Source organism: Tamandua tetradactyla, chromosome 4 (genome assembly GCF_023851605.1).
Source record: "Tamandua tetradactyla isolate mTamTet1 chromosome 4, mTamTet1.pri, whole genome shotgun sequence".
In the NCBI taxonomy this organism is placed as follows: domain Eukaryota; kingdom Metazoa; phylum Chordata; class Mammalia; order Pilosa; family Myrmecophagidae; genus Tamandua; species Tamandua tetradactyla.
The window spans coordinates 136669029-136689444 of NC_135330.1; the positions used below are offsets into that span (position 1 = coordinate 136669029).

The following is a 20416-nucleotide window of genomic DNA, read 5'->3' on the forward strand; positions in this document are numbered from 1 at the left end:
TAGTTTCTTTTGCAGATTATCTACTGGCAGTATGATAAATTTATAAAAATTCAAACCTACTTATGGAGGTGTTCAAGTATTACCAATTCTCTATGTGCTAACTCAGGAAATGAAGGAAAAATTTTGAAAAGCTTAACTGCAGCCTACAGTTTAAAAATATCAGTCAAAGGCAAGGAGAACTGCGGAAACAAAAAGAATCACTAATATATACATTATTTTGGGCAGCTGAGATTTTATATGGTCAACCACCACTCCACAATGCCCATTCACTGTTTTCCTGTACTTCTTTTTTCCCACCAGGTATTTGCATCTGTGCGAGTAAGAGGCCATACCCCACCCTTAACTTAATTTGTCTTATTGTAAAACCTACCAAAATGTATCATGAAATTGATATAATTTTGTTCTTGATCTATCAGAATATACTCATTAATTTTAAGCAATGAGCCAATTTTTTTTTATCTTTACATCAAATGGTGTCATGAATAACCTAAATGCAAGAGAACTGATTACTGGTATTTATTAGTCTTAATTGGGATTATTATTCAAAATAATAATCAGAGAAGCAACAACCAGGGTAGAATGACACATTAGTGATTTGTGAAAATAAAACAAGGGGTGGGGGAATCACCTCTGTAGAGGTGGGAAATAAAATAAACAACTGTCAAAGGCTGATGGTGAACTAATTTTCTGCTCTGGATCTGGAGTGAAAGGTCACTTATTATTGATTATATTTGTCTCCAAGTAATACGACAATAATCTAGCTGATAATACACAGTCATCAAACTGCATAAATTTTAGGTATTTTAAATTATACCAGGATTTAGGGGGTACCTAAATGAAGCTCTACTATTCTGATTTAAAAGAGAAATATTATTATTTTTTTTAATTTATTTTTTTTTACATAGGTAGGCACTGGAAACTGAACCCGGGTCTCCGGCATGGCAGGTGAGAACTCTGCCTGCTGAGCCACCGTGGCCCACCTAAGAGAAAGATTATTTGAAGTAAAAATTAAATAATTCAACATGTTTTTATAATATAGGATTACATTTGAGAAAATGTACTTAAAGAGCAAACAACTTTAAAAATAAAAACATTAAATTTGATATTAGAGCAAAAAAACAAAGATTTCTTGAAATAATATATAATCTAGGTGACCAGCAATTACAAAGACAAGGAAAGCAAGATAATAATGAATTATGTACATGTATAGCCCTTAAAAGGTACATTAGAAGAAGCTGGATAGATAATGCAGACATAGCAACATGTGAAAATTTGCTACAGAACTATTATTTAAGTATCTTATTCATTAGAGTTTTATCCCATATACTTATAATGAAGTTTGGAGAATATTTATAATAAAACACACATATATTAAGAAGTTTCAAAGTAAAGTCATAAGGAAGGACCAGAAAGCTATAAGGCAAGGTCATTATCCGAAAAAGAACCTAGAATAACGTAGGTAATGTAATCAACTTCAATATATTCAATTTAATTCCATTTCTTATTACAGAATCGTATAGTAAATGAGTAAGATAATAAAAGGTGAGGACACAAAAAATGTAAGAATGAATCTATGAGAATCAATGTAAGTGGTCACTAAATAAGCAGATGGACAGTAACTTGTATAAGAATGTTTTAAAAAGTAAGCAGCAAAAAAAATGACTGCTTTTTCCTGTATAGGAATTGTGCAAATTTTCATCAAAGAAAAACATGCCTTGTATTATTATATATTTTTACCATCTATGAATAGAAATAGTTCCAGGACAGTTTTTATAAATATTGAAAATAGAAGAATGAAAAATTTGATTATTAATTTCTAAATTAAGTGACTTTTTTTTCTCTTTAGAAAAATACTACTTTAATGCTTAAGGAAAAATTGCTTCTGTTTTAAAAGAAAAGATAAATATGATCATCAAAAGTGACATTAATTGCATATACATTCTTTACAAAATAAGATAATTGGCACAGACTAATTTTTCTACAATTTCTATTAAAAGTTATAACAATATAAAACAGCATTAAAGGAGGGTGGAGATGTGATGTACCACATTCATACAGAAACAACTTTAAGAAATTTCTTTTAGATAACTTGCAGATGGGAACAGACTGCAATTAGTAACAAGGCCAAGTTTCAATTTCCTTTCCTAAAAAATGACAGCATCCCCAGAAAGTTACCAGAAGATCACCCCTAACAACTTTTTATTTAGAACTCTCATCATCAGGTTCATGTGTCAGTTTGGCAAGGGGGTGGTGCCTGGTCATCTGGTTGGACAAGCGCTGGCCTGTCTGTTGCTATGAGGACATTTCACAGACTTAAATCATAATTACGTTGGTTGCATCCACAGCTAATTGTGTTTGTAATCAACTGAGGGGAGTGTCTTCTGAGATAAGTGATGCTGAATCTAATGGCCAGAAGGCTTTTAAGAGGATTCAGAAAAGACAGTCTCTCTTCCCGCTTCAGCTGGTGAGCCTCTCCTGTGGAGTTCATCCACACCCTTCATCAGAGTCACTGGCTTCACAGCTTGCCCTATGGGTTTTGGACTCTTCCATTCCCACTGATGCCCAGACAGCCTCTCCTGAGAGTTCATTTAGGACCTTTATTGGAGTTAACAGCTTGCAGCCTGCCCTATAGACCTTGGATTCTAAATTCCCATGGTTATATGAGACACTTTTATAAATTTTATATCTACTGATATTTCCTGAAGATTCTATTTCTCTAGAGAACCCTAGCTAATACACACCCTGTTTCTATGAGATCAATAGGGTATATATCATTTAAACTTCTTTTCATTTATAAACATCAGTTTTTCAAACCCAGCAGGATTCTGAGTTTGTCTCACTAACAACAGCTAAAAGAAATTCACCATGAATGCTTACAAAAATTGTTTGATATAAAGTGTGATATTAGTGTGATTTGATAGAGAAAATTATGCTTCAAAAAAAAAATAGCCTTATAGAAACCAAAAGCAGAAACTAATTGACAGGTAGCAATGCTTTCCATGAGTGTTGTCCACTTTGTCTCTCTCATCTAATAACTTTCTGAAATAATGAAATTGAGATTAATTAAACTTTCAGCAAAAATTTGAGAGTAGGTGTGCTGGTTTGAAACTGTTATGCACCCCCCAAAAAACCATGTTCTTTTAATCCAATCTTGTGGGGGCAGACCTTTCGATTAGGTTGTTTGCACGGCAATATGAACCCACCCATTCAAGGTGGGCCTTAATCTGCTAACTGGGGTCCAGTAAGAGGGAGAATTTTTGGAGAAAGCATAGATGCTTGAAGAAAGAAAGTGCCCCAGTGAAGCCAGAAGGACCTAAAGGAGCTGAGGGAGCTATTTTGAAACCAACTCAGAAGAGAAGGGCCAGCAGACATCAACATGTGCCTTTGCATGTGACAGAGAAACCTGGTTGCAATTGGCCTTCCTTTAGCAAATGTATCCTCTTGTTGATGACTTAATTTGGACACGTTCATGGCCCTCGAATTAAAACTTGTAACTTGATAAATCCCCTTTGTAAAAGTCAATTCACTTTGATATAAATTGCATTCCAACAGTTTTAGCAAATTGAAACAGTAGGATTTTCAGTGCAATTAGATGTACCATTGGAGAAATTAAGGGACTCAAACACTCTGAGACAGGGTAACTCACAAGGAGAAATACACAGAAAAATGAAAGAGAGCAAAGCAATGCATGGGTAACATTTTTTTTCATAGCACAAGAACACACTATTGTTTAAGCAGAATAGATGTAAATTTTGAAAATCCTGTTTTGTAGAAAAAAAAGCAAATTGTGTTCTCAATAAAATTCAAAGAAACATGCATTTGTTGATACAAAAGATTTTTAAGATGAGATGATAACACTATAAATTAAAGTAACATGATTATACAATAGATAAAAAAAGAGAGGTACCTGAAATACGGATATTATTTAAGGGAAATTAAAATGGATTAAAAATATGAATCTTTATTGGAAATAATAAAGATTATAAAGCAACTGGCAATAATTAACCTGTAATGTAGAAGAATAAATTCCCAAATTAAAAGGAAAAGAAATAAAACATTGAGGGAAAAGAAAATTGTGGAGAAGGAAACAGTGATCAAATCCACACAGAACACTAACAGATACATACCAAAACCTATATCCCAAACCAGGGGACTAGAATAAGGGGAACAGGGCATATATATTTTTTGAAGTCTCAACAGATTAAAAACTGTCCTAAGCAGAAGGAATATATGCTTAAGATTGTTAAAATAAATCTCTAAGTATTAAGTTAAAAGAATGAAAAGTAGACAATATAGCATTCTGGTTAAGGTTTCGAATTTTAAGAAATATGTGTCAATTATTAAATTATTTTTTCTCAGTTCCACGTTCTTCCTTCTATAACTGTACTTCTTGAGGTAGGATGTGAAACTCCACTAGCCACAATTTGCTTTGGCAGCAGTTTCCCTCTTAGAATGTGACATTAGAGGGATGCTAGAAAGAAACTGTAAGATTGAAAGAGGAGAAAACCTTGTCCTTTCTTGTTTGCTTCCTATTCCTAGGTGTCACCTCATCCTTTCTTCCTCACCCCAATATCAACCATTTGTTCTCTAGCACCAGTTACATCTGGTTTGCAGCTCTTTCTAACACTTGAAGAATCTGCTTCATTGAGGTCATTCAGAGCAGACTGACACTGCTTCCTCAGTTGTCTGGGTCCCAGGCCAGTAACCTCTCTTCCATCCTCAGAGATATGAGTACCAGCTGTGCAGTTGAGCAGTCATGGGGGCCTGAGCTTCAGCTGCAAGGATGCCTCTCCCAAGCTTCTAAATTTTCATAACTCCAATCCCTTCTCTTCATTCCCCAGTCCCAGAGTTGGCAATTATTTCCCTTAGTTGATATGTTTATGATATAGGATTCCTTTATTGACATTTTGGTTAGCTAGTTAATTTTTATACCTACTTCATCATTGTTTATATTAAATGGCCAGGTTAAATAGTAAATGCTTGGTGTGATTTGTCTCTTAATGGGACCCTAGCTGATACAAAAATGAAAAATCTATAAAAAATAAAATTTGGGTTTTTAAATAACATAAAGGATGAAAAATCACTGGACTTAAACTTTTCCCTCAGAAAAAAATGCCAGATAAATTACATAATATCTACTGAATTTTGAAGGTAGAAAGCTGTGATATTAAGCTATTCAAGCCAATTTGCAGCTAATGTGTTAAACATAGGAAAGACCCTTTTAGATATAAAATCTAAGAAATTATAACAACACACTCTTCCTGGAAAATACTTCCACCTCTACTACTACTGTTTATCTCTACTACAACTACTATTACTGAAAAGAGAGATTTTTTTCAGCACATGATTCATTTTGAGAATTATGTATAACCTTAAGTTACTAAATCCTAATGGCAAAAACTGGTTGGACTGACAAGACCTATCTTTCCACAATAAATCTGAGAGTCAAAAAAGGCCTGGAAAATAGCACATAATTTCTGTAATATTACATGGCAGGGCAAAGGAAATTTTGAACATCTCCTCCACAAATTGTAATGGGAAAGTTCTAGCCCACTTATTACATAACCTTAATTTGTCCCATCTCCAAAAAACAAAAATACTGATTAAAATATGAGTGAAGCAAAGGGAGAAAGCCAGCACTTTTATATAAACTAATAAATTTTGTGTATGTTTCTGTGTTTCTGCAGTTTTAGGTCTGGATGCTGGTAAACATCCTACAACGCTCAGTACAATCCCCAAGTCCTAACAAAGAATTATCAAGTCTAAAATATCAATGATGCTGGCACCGAGAATGCCTGACTTGGATAAAGGGAATGGAGATTGTAAAATTTTGATAGATTGGTATATTCATATATATATAGATAGATTTATGTATTTATAAACAGAGAAAGAGATGAGAGAGAGAACATCAAATTTTTAGTAGCCTTTTTGGAAGGTCATTCAAATTATTTTAACAAAGAAAAGACACAAATATGCAAAATTTAGCATGCAAAACTCCCATGAAATGTATTGAGGCTTCCTTATTTGACAATGAATGTGAAGAACTTTGGGTTCTGGTTTCTGTTTCATACTGAGAGACAACCAGAAAAAATGTGCAAAGTGCTGAATTCTCAACTGAGAAACAACAAACTCTTAAAATAGTTGTAAAGTTTTTATCTAACCAGCTTACTAAAAGTTATCTGTAGAGGAATATTCACTCATTGACTGCTTTTTCTTAGATTCGAAAAAGAAAAACCTACTACTCACTTGCCATTTAATGCTGCTACACCAACCGTGCTGCGGGCAATTGACATACTGGCTACAAATGTCCACTGCTGGCTCTGCGGGTCCCACCTCTCCACCGTGTTCAGGTAGCTCCAGCCGTCATGGCCCCCCACAGCGTAAATAGGGCCTTCAAGGACGGTCACACCTAAAAAATTAGAAAAATGGTTGTGAATCAATTTATTTCAGTGAGTTTTTTTTTTTTAATAAAAGGAACAGTAAAGACTATGAAGCCATTCAGTGCATCCTCTTTGTGAAGAAACAGCTGCAACACAGAATAATTTTTACATGAATTCTTCCATTAAAATAAATATGAAATTTAGAACAAAAAAAGAATATCATAACCTAGATGTTTTCCTTTAAAAACTACTTTATTTATCTCAACTGTATATGACTATATGAAGAAGCAAATTTTAAAACTCAGAGATGATACATGTGGGCTTCTGCTTTTGATGAACATTTCTATACTGTAGTTCACCTTGTAATACATTTATTAAGCAATGTAATGTATTTATGCAAATTTCAAGGGAGGATTCTCTGTATTTTGATTTCCTAAAGAAAAAAATCTCATACTAAAATTATTTGAAGCTTGCATTTAGGAAACATGGCCTTCTTTCACATTATTAGCTGAAATCACCAAATACAAGCAAAAACAATAAATAACATTAATAGTGATTCATCAATGAGGAATCTATATAATTCTTATGCACTGCTTTTCCAGTTAATTCACTTCCTCATAAATTTTCCATATTAAACAGTTGCTACATCTCTAAATATCATGTTCATGTTGATTGAAGTGATACCTTTATCTGCAGAGAAATTTTAATGAATTTTTCCTCCCACAGAAGGTTTAAAATTCAAAGTCCGATTGCCAAGAACTCTGAACGTTCTAGGATTTTACCCCACCTGCCAGGCTGTCACGAATTCATGCAGCTTGACAGAAGACATAAGACAACCTGAGTCTGAGATGCAGGCCAGCTTATTACTCATAACAACAGCAGTAGGTAGAACATGGACATGTTTGTGGGGTGGCCAAGCCCAATTCCTGTATAAACACACACACACACACACACACTGGATTTAAAAACTTATTTCAGCAAAAGCATGGGGGGTTATTCACATGTATCATTAATACATCAATAAGTATAATTTAATTACAATTAAATACAAAACATATATATGTATATATACTTCCTAAATATCACTGAAATTTTTAGAAATATGTTAGAATCACTCTTTTTTTTTTGCATGGGCAGGCACCGGAAATTGAACCCAGGTCTCTGGCATGGCAGGCGAGAACTCTGTCACTGCGCCACCATGGCCACCTAGAATCACTTTTTAATGAGTATTAGTTGAATACATAAAAGATTTTAGGATTAGTTATATGCTTTGGATTGTGTAGATCATTTTTTAGTGGCTTCTTAGACACTTAAAGAAGAAAGTGTCTTTCTTCTTTAAGATATGGCATCCATCAGCAAGGGCCAGACCATCAAGATACTATAGTTCATGTTAATGAATTTGGGTTTTATTCTAACAACATAGGAAGTCACTGAAGTGTTTATCAATAAGAAGGAAATGCCTTGCTATAATATTTTTTCTGATTGTTTTGCAGCAAACAGAATGGGTTTAGGGGGCTTTTGGAAACTTATTAGAAGGAAATTGCAATTAACTAAAAGAGAGAAGGTGGTAGGTTTCACTGGAGACAGGGAAGTGTAGAAGTACTTGAGATATGTTCTGGAGGACTTGCTTTTGGACCTTACCAATGGATTGGTTTTGGGTATATGAATAGAAAGGAAAAATTGATTAAACTATGGGGTTAATGTTAGGAAAAAAAGAGATTTGAGGAGAAATTGGTTTGGGGGAAATTTTTAAGAATTCCATTTTGGATATATCATATTTGAGGGGACTATTAGACATCTAAACAGGGCTATTAAAAAGGTCATTTAATATGAGTCTGTTTGAGCTACCTATATAAATTCTAGAGTAATCAGCAATTATATAGTATTTAAAGCCAAAACAATGGGTAAGATCATTCAGGAAAACACTATAAAGAGAGAAGTTTATAAAACCAGAATACACTCCTGAGTCTTTCCAAAACTGGTTACAAGCAGAGAGAACAAATGAGATCAAAGAAATGGCCAGACAGGTGGAAAGAAAACCAGAAGTTTTGGGTAGCTGAAAACTAGGAGAAAGGGGTCATCATTCAGTCACATACTTCTGAGTGATAAAATACAAATTTCCATTGGATTTAGAAGGATGGAGGTTACTGTTGGCTGTGAAAATATGTCCAGAGCTTAATTGTATAAATATTTAATTCATTCCAGATACTAATTAATTACATCCAAAAAATATGAATCTGTGACTTATTTTGAAAATTATTGTAGGTTGCTGGACATTTAAAAATGTTTTTTCTCCTACAGTATAACATACATAATATGCAAAATCGTAAGTATTTAGTTTGAGGATATTTTATCATATGAATATCATCACGTACCCAGCACTTTCATTGCTTCCACTGCAGAAACACCCCTCACGTGACCTCCCAGTTCACACACCCTCCTGAAAGGCAACTATCTTCCTAATTTATTTCCTTACATAAGTTTTTCCTGTTTTAACCTTCATATAAAAGAGATTGTCTGTGTTCTTTTTGCATCTTTTTTCTTTCAAAGTTTTATTCGTAGCATTCATCCAGATTTTTAGGTGGGACAGTCATTTGTTCTTTTTCATTGAATATATTAAGTTAGTGAACATGCAACTTGTATAGCTCCATTGAGTAGATGATGAAAATTTGCATTTTTTTTCAGTTTGGGGGTATGAAAAATAAAACTGAAATTACCTTCTTTTGATGCAATATGAATCCCTGTCACCTAGATTTTGAATTTGCAATATTGTAGAATACACTTAGGTTGAAATTTTGTGAACGATGTTTAATAGTCATTCTGATGAGTGAGTAATTCTATATCCACTTTGTGTTATTTTTCATTTGGCAACTGAATAGTATTGTTGAGCACTTTTTTCACGTCTGCCGTTTGCATGTCCCCCTTTATGAAGTGCTTGTGGAAATTTATGATAGTTAATTTTTTGTGTCAATTTGCCTAGATGATGGTGTCTAGTTATTTGATCAAACTCTGGTCCAGATATAGCTGTGGAAGTAGTTTGAGATGTGATTAGCATCTACAAGCAATTGACTTTAAAGTAGAGGCATTTTCATCAATAACGTGGATGGGTGTCATTTCAGCTGGATGCCTGACAGCAAAAATCTGAGAGTTCCAGAAAAAAAAGAAGAAATTCTGTCTTAAGTCTACCACATCAACTCATTCTCAGAATTTCCAGCCTGCTGGCCTCCCCTGTGGATTTCAGAATCAACATTGCAGCATTTTTCTTTCTGGAATTTCCATCCTGCCCTCCTGCTCTACAGATCTTGAAACTTCTAGTCCTTACAATAACACGTGCCAATTCTTTAAAATAAATCCTTTAATGTATATATGTGTGTGTGTGCGTGTGTACACATACACATATTCTGCATATCTTATATATCCTGTTGTGTCTTCTTCCCTAGAAAACCTTGGCTGCCACAACAACCCTCCTGTCCCCATAGTTTAATTGCAATTTTTAATTCTTACCAATTTGTAGTAGTTCCTTATATTCTGGATCTAAGTCCCTTGTTAAAATTTATATTGTAGATATCTCCCCTCACTGTATCGCTTGAATTTTTACTCTCTTAGAGGTATCTATTGATGGATAGAAATTAGATCCACCTGATTTATGAAAAGAAAAAGTCCCAACAGTGCAATAGGGAAAGGATTTCTTTTTCCATTTCTTAAAAAATGATGTTGATTGAGTTAATATCCACATTGATTAAAACAGACCTTGACCAATACACAAAAATCAATCTGATGGAACTCAGACCTTGATTTGAAAATTAAACAAATCTTCTAGAAAGTAACATGTGATTATTATTTCATATTATTGGTATAAAATATTTCTTAAACAAGATACAAAAGCACTTACCATAAGGGAAAATAAGGTAAATATTAAAATTAATATCTTTTTGGTTTCCCATGTGTGTTCTAGTTTGCTAGTTGCCAGAATGCAATACACCAGAGACAGATTGGCTTTTTTCAAAAGAGAATTTGTTTTGTTAGTTCTTCAGAGGAAAGGCAGCTAACTTTCAACTGAGTTTGTTTCTTATGTGCGAAGGCACAGGATGGTCTCTGTTGGCCTTCTCTCCAGGCCTCTGGGTTCCAACAACTTTCCCCGGGATGATTTCTTTCTTCATCTCCAAAGGCCTGGGCTGAGCTGCAAGTGCTGATATGAGGTATGCTGAGCTGCTTGGGCTGTGCTAGGTGAGCTCTCTCTCATTTAAGCATCCAGCTAATTAAGTCAAACATGATTCATTGCAGCAGGCCCGCCTCCTAGCTGACTGCAGATGTAATTAGCAACAGATGAGGTTCACGTATCATTGGCTCATGTCCGCAGCAACAAAACAAGGTGCCTTCACCTGGCCAATTTGACAACTGAATCTAACTACCACACATGTGAATTTCAGAATTTCCTTTGCAACTTCCCAAAAATTTTCTCCAATTTCATCACAGAATTTTAAATGGTAGTACATTGAATCTATAGGGTGTTTGAGGAGAATTACTATATTTGCAAACGGAATCTTCTAATATAAAACATGGTACACACCTTAACTTTATTTAGGACTTCTTAGCGTTACCCATTATTTTTTAATTTTTACCAAAGTTTATACACCTGTCATTAGATTTATTCCTTATGGCTTGATTTTATGCCATTTTCTATTTTTTCTTACTGAGAAATAGAAATAAATAATGTTTTGCATTTTGATTATGTATCTAGTAACCTTGCTAATTTTGTTATTAATTCTCGTAGCTTATCTGTATATTATTTTGAATTTTCAATATATTCAATTATGTCACAGAACATAATACCAGATGCATATCTTCCAATATAATTTCTATGTTTTTATTTCTCTTTTTTGTTTTATTTCACAGATGGCCTGTCTACAGTTCTCCACTTGACCACCTGAGCTATCGAAAGGTGTGTCTTCCTTTATTCACCATTAAACATATATATATTGTATTAACAAAAATGTACATTTTCCAATAATATAAGTATTTGTATATTTTAAAGCTACATATTCTTGCATATATTATTCCTCTTGAGAATTCTGTAGTAAATATTTATCTGAATTTTTATGCATATTTTGCTTCAGGATAGCTGTATAGAAGAAACAAACCAGCCCTAATTGTCAGGTAAAAAGATAACAAAGGTCAAAGTTAAGCAATTCCAATATTGTGATGGTTAGGTTCATATGTCAACTTGGCCAGTTGATGGTACCCAATTGTCTGATCAGGGAAGCACTGACATAACTATTAACATGAGGACATTTTGGAGACTTAAATCATCAATCAATTGGTGGCATCTATGATTGATTACATCTATGATCAGCCAAGGGGAGTGTCTTCCACAATGAGAGAATCCAATCAGTTTGACTCAACACAGTGGTTTGGATTTAATATAATTAGTTGGATCTGGATCTGGTTGGTTGGATGTAATCCAATCAGTTGAAGACTTTTAAGGGGGAGGTGAAAATTTCAGCAGTCAGAATAGAGAACTTTCATCTCTTACTTCAGCCAGCCAGCCTTTCCTGGGGAATTCATCAAAGGCCTTCATCGTTGTTCCCAGCTCATGGTCTGCCCTATGGAATATGGACTAATTCATCCCCACAGTTGCATGACACATTTTTTAAAAACCTCATATTTACAGATCACTCCTGTTGGTTTTGTTTCTCTAGAGAATCCTGATCAATACAGCGTGGTATCAGGAGTGGTTCTTGAGAAACAGAATCTTAAAGATGGATTTTTGTTCTTGTCTTTGTTGTTTTAGGAATAAGTAGTAAAATTTATTTAAAAGAGAACTATCAAAAAGAGGGAGTACACATTAGAGAGATTAATGCAGATGTGCCCAAGGGATGGACACACACCAGTGAGTGGGCTAGTTTGTTTTATAGGAAAGTTTTGTAGGTAGCAGTTTTTCATAGTAACTTTTGAATACTAGGTGTTTTCTTTGCTCAAGGAGGAGATAACTGGCAGAATTAGTGGTTTGTTGTGACCTAAAATTTGTCTTTGCGAAAATGATTAACAATCTTTGTGAACCTATACTTCCTATCATTAACTAAAGTGTTTGCTTTGGGCCCAGAATTTTGCAAGTTTGGGGGGTTTCAATGGTTTGAAGCTTTAGGGAAATTATTTCCCAGGAAGTTTGTAGCTTTGTATTAGTTCCTTTGGAGCTAGATGAGAGACAAGGAACTTGTCTGTTGACTCTTTCACAGCTGAATACAAAAACAGGGACTACAATTGTCCTATTTTATCTTGCTTCAACCCCCCAACACCGGAAAGAGTTAAATCCTTTTAATCTTAAAGGTAGGGTAAGAGAAAAAATTTTGGTATTTTCAGAGTTGAGAGAGTACATGTAGGAATGCGCAAAATTGCTGACAATGTTGGAAGGGTTGGGATATTGGAAAATGCAAAAACACTATGTTACAATCTCCCCTATTCCACCACTCTTAAAATCTATCTACCACCTCTTCCACATAATTCCCTGAACGTGGAAATGGGAGATTATAGGCTTACATCTTGCAATGTTGAGAAATGAGAAAACAATAGCATTTGGGGTAAGGCAAGTATGCTTTGGCTCATTTAGAGTTGTTTTTCTCCCCCTGTTCATTTATTTTGTCATATAATGATGTTTCGGTCACACCTAAATGTGGACAGCCATCCTATGTACTGATGTGCTGTTGAATCAGGAGTTCTGGTGTCCAGAATGCCCCCTTTAGTAATTAGCTAAATTCAGCTGTTCCAAACAGTTGTCACAGATGGGCAGGTCCTTTTTAGATGTATTACAACAATAGAGATACAAAATAGAACAGAGAGGGGATAGTTATAGAGAATTTTAGAAGTAAGTAGTTGTCACTTTGGGGGACATTGGTGATTGACAGTTATTAATTAATAGTTCCATTTAAATGAAGACAGTGGATGAACATTCCATGGGAGGCTAGAGAGTTACTTGAAGCTCGAGCATAAAAATAGGTTTTTGCAATTGGTTTTATACTCTGATTAGATTCAAAGGCACTGATGACTCTATTTCCAATAGTCAAGATGGCATTGATCGTCCATGGAATGAGATGGCAATACAGATGCATAAAATATCACCATTTGTTTCCCCTAATCATACTATTTTACAAGGCAAGGCTCTCAGTTACAGTGTTTTTTATACCTTAGTATAGTTTTGTGGAGTTGGTATAATGATGTTGACTGGTTGTTCTTAGATCCACTGGGTGCAGTTATGAAAAAAGGGATGAGCTGAAGGCTTCAGATTTGCAATTTAAATGCTGTATTAAAGATGTAAAAGTTTCTATATATGCCCTGAAAGAAAATCCTATTTCCTGTGGTCACAGACTTATGATTTTTGACAACAACACCCAGGGTCTCATTGTGTGAGTAGCAGATTTATCACATAAACTAAATTCCCAACCTTGCTGGGTGTCTGTCTGCTGTTCCAGTGTGGGCTTTGATTGGAACAGAATGGGATCCTGAAACTTGGGATGGGGACATCACATGGGTTGATAATAATGGTAGTGGCCACATGGAATCCTTAGATTCTACTGAGTCTTTGATAGATAGACCTGCAATGGTCTGCCCTAAGCAAACAACTGCAGCCTGTCCTGAGGAAACAGCTATCCAATCTCAAGAATAGACTGGGAAACAGATACCCAAACTCCAGCCTGCCTTGAGGAAATAGCTTCCCAACCTCCAATTTGCCCTAACGTGTCTGCAATCCAACCTCCATTTTAAGAAATTAACCCTTCAGTACTTACTAAATATGTAACTGCCTCCACTGGGGAAACAACACTCATTCTTCTGTCTGGATAATTTAATCCTGTTTTACTAGATGAAGGCCCTGAGGTAATTGGCTTGAAGGACAGTTCTAATACCTTTCATGACCCATCCCTACCGCCCATCTTTATCTCATAATCTAAAACTAGATTAAAGTCAAAACAGACTCTGAAGATGAACTACGAAGTGTGACCCATGAGGAGTTATAGTCTTCTCCAAAAGAACTGCGTGTGCTTGCAATTTATATAGACAGAAATTATGGGAACATGTATGGCATGTCAGTTTCAAAGAATTATGCACCCCAGAAAAGCAATGTTTTGATCTTGATCCAATCTTGAAAAGGCAGCCATTTCTTTTCATTTCTATTCAGTACCATAGGTTGGAAACTTGATTTTGTTATCACCACAGAGATGTGACACCCGATTGTGTTTAATGACTTTTGATTAGAGGGAGACATGACACCCATTCCAGGTGGGTCTTGATTAGTTTACTGGAATCCTTTAACAGAGGAAACATTTTGTTAAATGTTAACAAAATTTTTTTTTTTTTAATTTTTTATTTTTTAAAAGCTCTACAGCCATGAGAACCCACATAGCCAGAGGCCTTTGGAGATGAAGAAGGAAAATGCCCCCAGGGGAGCTCCATGAAACTAGAAGCCTGGAGAAAAAGCTAGCAGAGGTGACAATGTTTGCCTTGTACCTTTCCAGGTGAGAGAGAAACTCTGAATGTCATCTGCCTTCTTGAACCAAGATATCTTTCCCTGATGACTTAGATTGGACATTTTTATAGCCTTGTTTTAATTTGGACATTTTCATGGGCTTAGAACTGTAAATTAGCAACTTAATAAATTCCCCCTTTTAAAAGTCTTTCTGTTTCTGGTATATCACATTCCAGCAGCTAGCAAACTAGAATATATGGGAATGAATATTAAGAATGTATGATAATAAAGGAAGGAATATAAAGTTGGATCAGGCTGAATTTATTGATATGGGCTGACTAAGCAGAGATTCTGCATTCAATGTTGTAGCTCAAATGGTTAGAAAGGGTATTAACAGTTTGTTTTGATGGTTGACTGAAACATGGATCAAAAGGTGGCTACCTTTTGAAATGCCAGAACTGCCTGATTATGATGTAGATGAGGGGGTCCAAAGACTTAGAGATACTGGAATATTAGAGTGGATTTAATATGGAAGACCTGCTCCCACAGCCCAGGAATGTCCAGGGGGCACACCTTTTACCAGGGCTTTAGAGAATTACTGTGAGACTAGCTTTATTGTGTTTGAAGAGCTCTGTAGTCTCCCTTCTGTGTACGTCAGATATTACTGTGGGAACTTCTGTCAGTGAGATGGAATCCTTAAACACAAACATAATGAGAATGATTAGATCCCAAGTGGGTAGAAGTCACATGAAAACAGTTAATCACCATAGACCAGGGGGGGTTGTCTGCCATAATGGAGAGTAGACTCAAAGCAGCAGTCAAAAGACTTGCAGAGACTTGTGGCCTTGGTTAGTAGATCATGGGGTACATAGAAGTAAAATAGATGGAATGTCAAATAACTCTTGCTTGATCTGTATAAGCAGAAGAGTTCTAAGTCAAGTGAACAAAAGTATAACTCAAATTACAAAAATAGAGTCACAGCCCTTAAATAAATTCCCAGATTTGAGACAGTTTAAAGGCCCAGAGCCCACTGAATGAAAGGAAGGCCAGGTATTCTTGGTGAAGGACCCTCTTACATTGCCAAAATTTTTACTGTTAATTTTCCTCCAAGCCTTCCCCACAGAGAACTATAGCCTTTACCAGGGTAACTATGCATAAGGGAAAGGAGGTGGTCAGAAATTTGGGAGATTACTGGACACTGGCTCAGAAGTAACATTAATTCCAGGAGACCCAAAATAGTCACTTTTCTAGTTTTCTAACTGATGAAACGCAATATACCAGAAACGGAATGGCTTTTAAAAAATGGAATTCAATAAGTTGCTAGTTTACAGTTCTAAGACCGAGAATATGTCCCAATTAACCAAGTCTATAGAAATGTCCAATCTCAGGCATCTGGGGAAAGATATCTTGGTCAAGAAGGCCGATGAAGTTCTGGGTTTTTCTTATGTGGAAGGGCACATGGCGAGCATGGCGTCATCTGCTAGCTTCTTCTTCTGGCTTCCTGCTTCATGAAGCTCCTCGGAGACATGTTCCTTCTTCATCTCCAAAGGTCACTGGCTGGTGGACTCTGCTTCTCATGGCTATGTTGTTCTGCTCTGCTCTCTCTGAATCTCTTTCATTCTCCAAAATGTTTCTTCTTTTATAGGACTCCAGAAACTTATGAAGACCCACCCAAATGGTGGAGACATGTCATCACCTAACCCATCTTAACAGCCACTCTTGATTAAATCACATCTCCAGGCCTCTAAAGGAGAATCGCAATGTAGGCCCTTAGGATTTTTTAATAAAGCCTTACCATCCTCTGCAGATAACCACTCTCCTTTTGAGAAACAGTTTTCAGCCTGTTACTGGGCCCCAGTAGAGACTGAATGCTTGACCACAGGCCACCAAGTTACCATGAGACTGGAGCTACCTATCATGAGCTGGGTGTTGTCTGACCCTCCAAGCCATAAAATTGAGTGTGCACAGCAGCACTCCATCATAAAGTGGAAATGGTATATATGAGGTAGAGCTTGAGTGGTTCCTGAAGGCACAAGTAACTTATAAAAGGAAGAGGCCCAAATGTCATGGCCCCCCCTCCTGCCCAATTATCTTCTCTTTTTAAGCCCTGGGCTATGACCTCTTGAGGAGTTATTTACAATCAGTTAACTGGGGAAGAGAAAACTCAGGTCTGGTTTAAGTGTGGCTCTACACAATATGCAGGTACCACCCAAAAATGGACAGCCACAGCACTGCAGCCATTCTGGGATGTTCCTGAAGGACAATGGTGAGGGGAATTTTGAATAGTGCATCTGGTTGTTCATTTTGCTTGGAAGGTGAACTAGCCCCATAGGTGCATTTATATATTGACTCATGGGCTGTTGCTAATGGTTTGGCTGGATGGTCAGAGACTTGGAAGGTGCATGATTGGAAAATTAGTGACAAAGAGGTCTGGGGAAGAGGTACGTGTATAAACCTTTCTGAATGGGCAAAGAAACAAACCATGAAGATATTTATGGTCCCATGTGATTTTGCACCAGAGGGTGACTTCAGCAGAGGAAGGTTTTAATAATCAAGTGGATAAGATGGCCTGTTCTGTGCATACCAACCAGCCTCTTTGCCTAGCCACACCTTTCACTGTCCAATGGGCTGATGAACAAATTGGTCATTTTGATAGGGATGGAGGTTATGTATGGGCTCAGCAGCATGGAAGTCCATTCACCAAGGCCAACCTGGGTACAGCTACTGCTAAATTCCCAATCTCCCAGTAGCAGAGACCAACACTCAGTCCCCAGTATGGCACCATTCCTTGAAGTGATCAGCCTGCTACCTAATGGCAATCTAATGAAATTGAAACAATTCCATCAGGGAAGGGGGTGCAATTTGTTCTAACCGGAATAGACACATCCTCCAAATGTAGGTTTGCCTCCCCTGCATGTAATGCTTCTTCCAAAACTGCCATCCGTGGAGTTACAGAATGCCTTATCCATTGTCATGGTATTCTACACAGGATTGTTTCTGATCAAAGAACCTGCTTTGCAGCAAATAAGTGCAGAGATAGGCACATGCTCATGGAATTCTTGGTCTTACCATGTTCCCCATAATCCAGAGACAGCTGGGTTAGTAGAGTAGTTGAATGGCCTTTTAAAGACCCAATTACAGTGCAAAGTAGGTGGCAATACCTTGCAGGGCTGGAGCAGCGTTCCCCAGGAGACTGTGCATGCTCTGAATCAGTGTTCACTTCATAGCGCTGTCTCTCCCATAGCCTGGATTCATGGGTCCAGGATTCAAGGGCATGGAAATGGGAGTAGCAACACTCACTATCACCCCTAGTGATCCTGCTAAAAAATATTCTTGCTTCCTGTCCCTGCAACTTCGAGCTATGCTGATCTACAGATGTAGTTCTGAAAGGAGAAGTGGTCCCACCAGGAGACACAACAATGATTCCATTTAACTGGGAGTTAAGGCTGTCAACCTGGACACTTTGGGTTTCTCATGCCTCTGAATCAACAGGCAAGGAAGGAAATTACTGTACTGGCTGTGGTGATTGATCCTGACTCTAAAGGGGGAAATAGCATTGCAACTACATAGTGGAGGTAAAGAAGAGTTTTCCTGGAATACCCTAGGGCATCTGTTATTACTACCATGTCCTGTGATTAAAATCATTGTAAAACTGCAACAGCACAAACCAAGGAGGAGTACCAACTGCCCAGAGACTTCAGAAATTAAAATTTGGGTCCTTCCACCAGTCAAAGAGCCATGCCCAGCTGAAGTGAAGGTAAAGGGAACATGGAATGAATAGTGGAGGAAGGTAGAGATAAGTATGAAATATGACCAGATACATAAACAAGGACTGTGATAGTATGAATATTTATTTTTTGTTGCTTTGTTATAAGTATGCTTGCATTTGTACATAAGCACATATCTTTGTTTTCTTCTCTAACTTATCCTCTTCTCGTATGACATTAAGTTGTACTGTTCACATTGTAATATTGAAATAGTAGTATTTAAAATTTATATTCTATAAATGTCAAGTTTAAGAGTGAATGTTACCCAAAGACTTGCACCCTATTCTGGAGAGATTTAGGGAGATTTAGGGCATCTCCAGTTGTTCACTGATGAAAGAATCCAATCAGTTCCACTCAATGCAGTTGGTTGGGTTTAATCCAATCAGTCAGACCCAGTTCAGATGACTGAATATAATCCGATCAGTTGAAGAATTTTAAGAGAGAGGTGAAAATTTCAGCAGTCAGAAGAGAGAACTTTCATCTCTACTCCAGCCAGCAAACCTCTCCTGTGGAATTCATCAAAGACCTTCATTGTTGTTACTAGCTTATGGCCTGCCTGATGGAATATAGAATCATGCATCTGCACAATTGTGTGAGACACTTTTGAAAAATATTATATACATAGGTATTTCCTGTTGGTTCAGATTCCCTAGAGAACCCTGACTAATACATATATGAATTCTAGAGCACAATTATGGAATGTGATCAGTGGGGATTGTCTGCATGTACTGGCTACTACACAAAATAGTTTTTCTTAATAGTAGAATTTAGAAGCACATATTGGTTCAAAATCTATACTTATTTCCTTATAAATATATCCAGAAGAATAATTTATTCTCCTCAAAACCAAATGAAGAATTTTCTTCTTTTTTTCTTGTTAGTAACCTCCATTCTAAATATTTCTTAATTCATTCTAATCTCTAAACTGTTTCATTTAAAGAGAATGTGTGTTTAATTATGCAAAATGATGACAAAGTAAAGGTAATTTAAGTATTGCTTTTCTATTTATTTGCCATTAATTACATTTTAATTTGAAATGTGAAAGCCTGCTAATATTAGATTTCTTTTTACCTAGTAAAGAATGTTTATTTTAAAATCAATAATAATACATTTAAACTTCTTTTGATATCATCACTATTTTAAAGTAATAGCACTTTGTTAATTATTTTTATGGAAATCATAAAATATATCTAACACTCCAGTGCCTCATTATATGCAAATGATTTTCTTTATATAATTTTTCTTATCTTCCTTTACAAACCGTTTTTAAAAATCATCATTGATGATACAGTAGCACCTAGTAAATGTCTATAATTAATAGTGAGGAAAACAATTCTAATATTAATACATAGTTTTACTTCACGAGAGATGAATCACTAATAAGCTTTAAAAATTACCACCTTATAGTTGTTCTGTGCAGAGGCAGATAATTAATACTTACTTACATTATGGGGAAGGAAAATAGATGGATAAATTTATGTATATTCTTCTCAATAATACACATATTTTAAATATTATATATTTCATATATATACCATATGGGACAATTTCCCCCATAATATTGTATATGCATTTAATATATGATATACATGCAGAAAATCTTTCTATAAACTCTATATTTAAAATTACTATATAAAATACTTATAAAGTGTTATAAAGATGCAATTTTAAAATATTGATCGCAGGCCCAGAAAAATGAACTAAGTTGCACAGGAATACTTTTCATGCAAATATAAAATCTGAGAAAATCATAAAGACTTAATATAAATTTTTTACTTCATCCAGAAACAAAAGAGAAAAAAGCATACTTT

At 35.9% G+C, this 20416-nt stretch overlaps 1 protein-coding gene and 1 long non-coding RNA gene across 2 annotated transcripts in view; one reads left to right on the forward strand and one right to left on the reverse strand.

Moving 5' to 3' along the window:
• LOC143679381 (uncharacterized) overlaps window positions 1-9694 on the forward strand; it is a 29485-nt gene extending 19791 nt beyond the window's left edge. The window contains exons 2-3 of the long non-coding RNA XR_013173702.1: window positions 6219-6350; window positions 9500-9694. This is a non-coding gene — a long non-coding RNA (uncharacterized LOC143679381). The remainder of the gene's footprint in view (window positions 1-6218; window positions 6351-9499) is intronic.
• KLHL1 (kelch like family member 1) overlaps window positions 1-20416 on the reverse strand; it is a 462919-nt gene that overhangs the window by 40358 nt on the left and 402145 nt on the right. The window contains exon 8 of the mRNA XM_077155842.1: window positions 6247-6409. Coding sequence (XP_077011957.1) covers window positions 6247-6409 — 163 coding nt within the window. The remainder of the gene's footprint in view (window positions 1-6246; window positions 6410-20416) is intronic.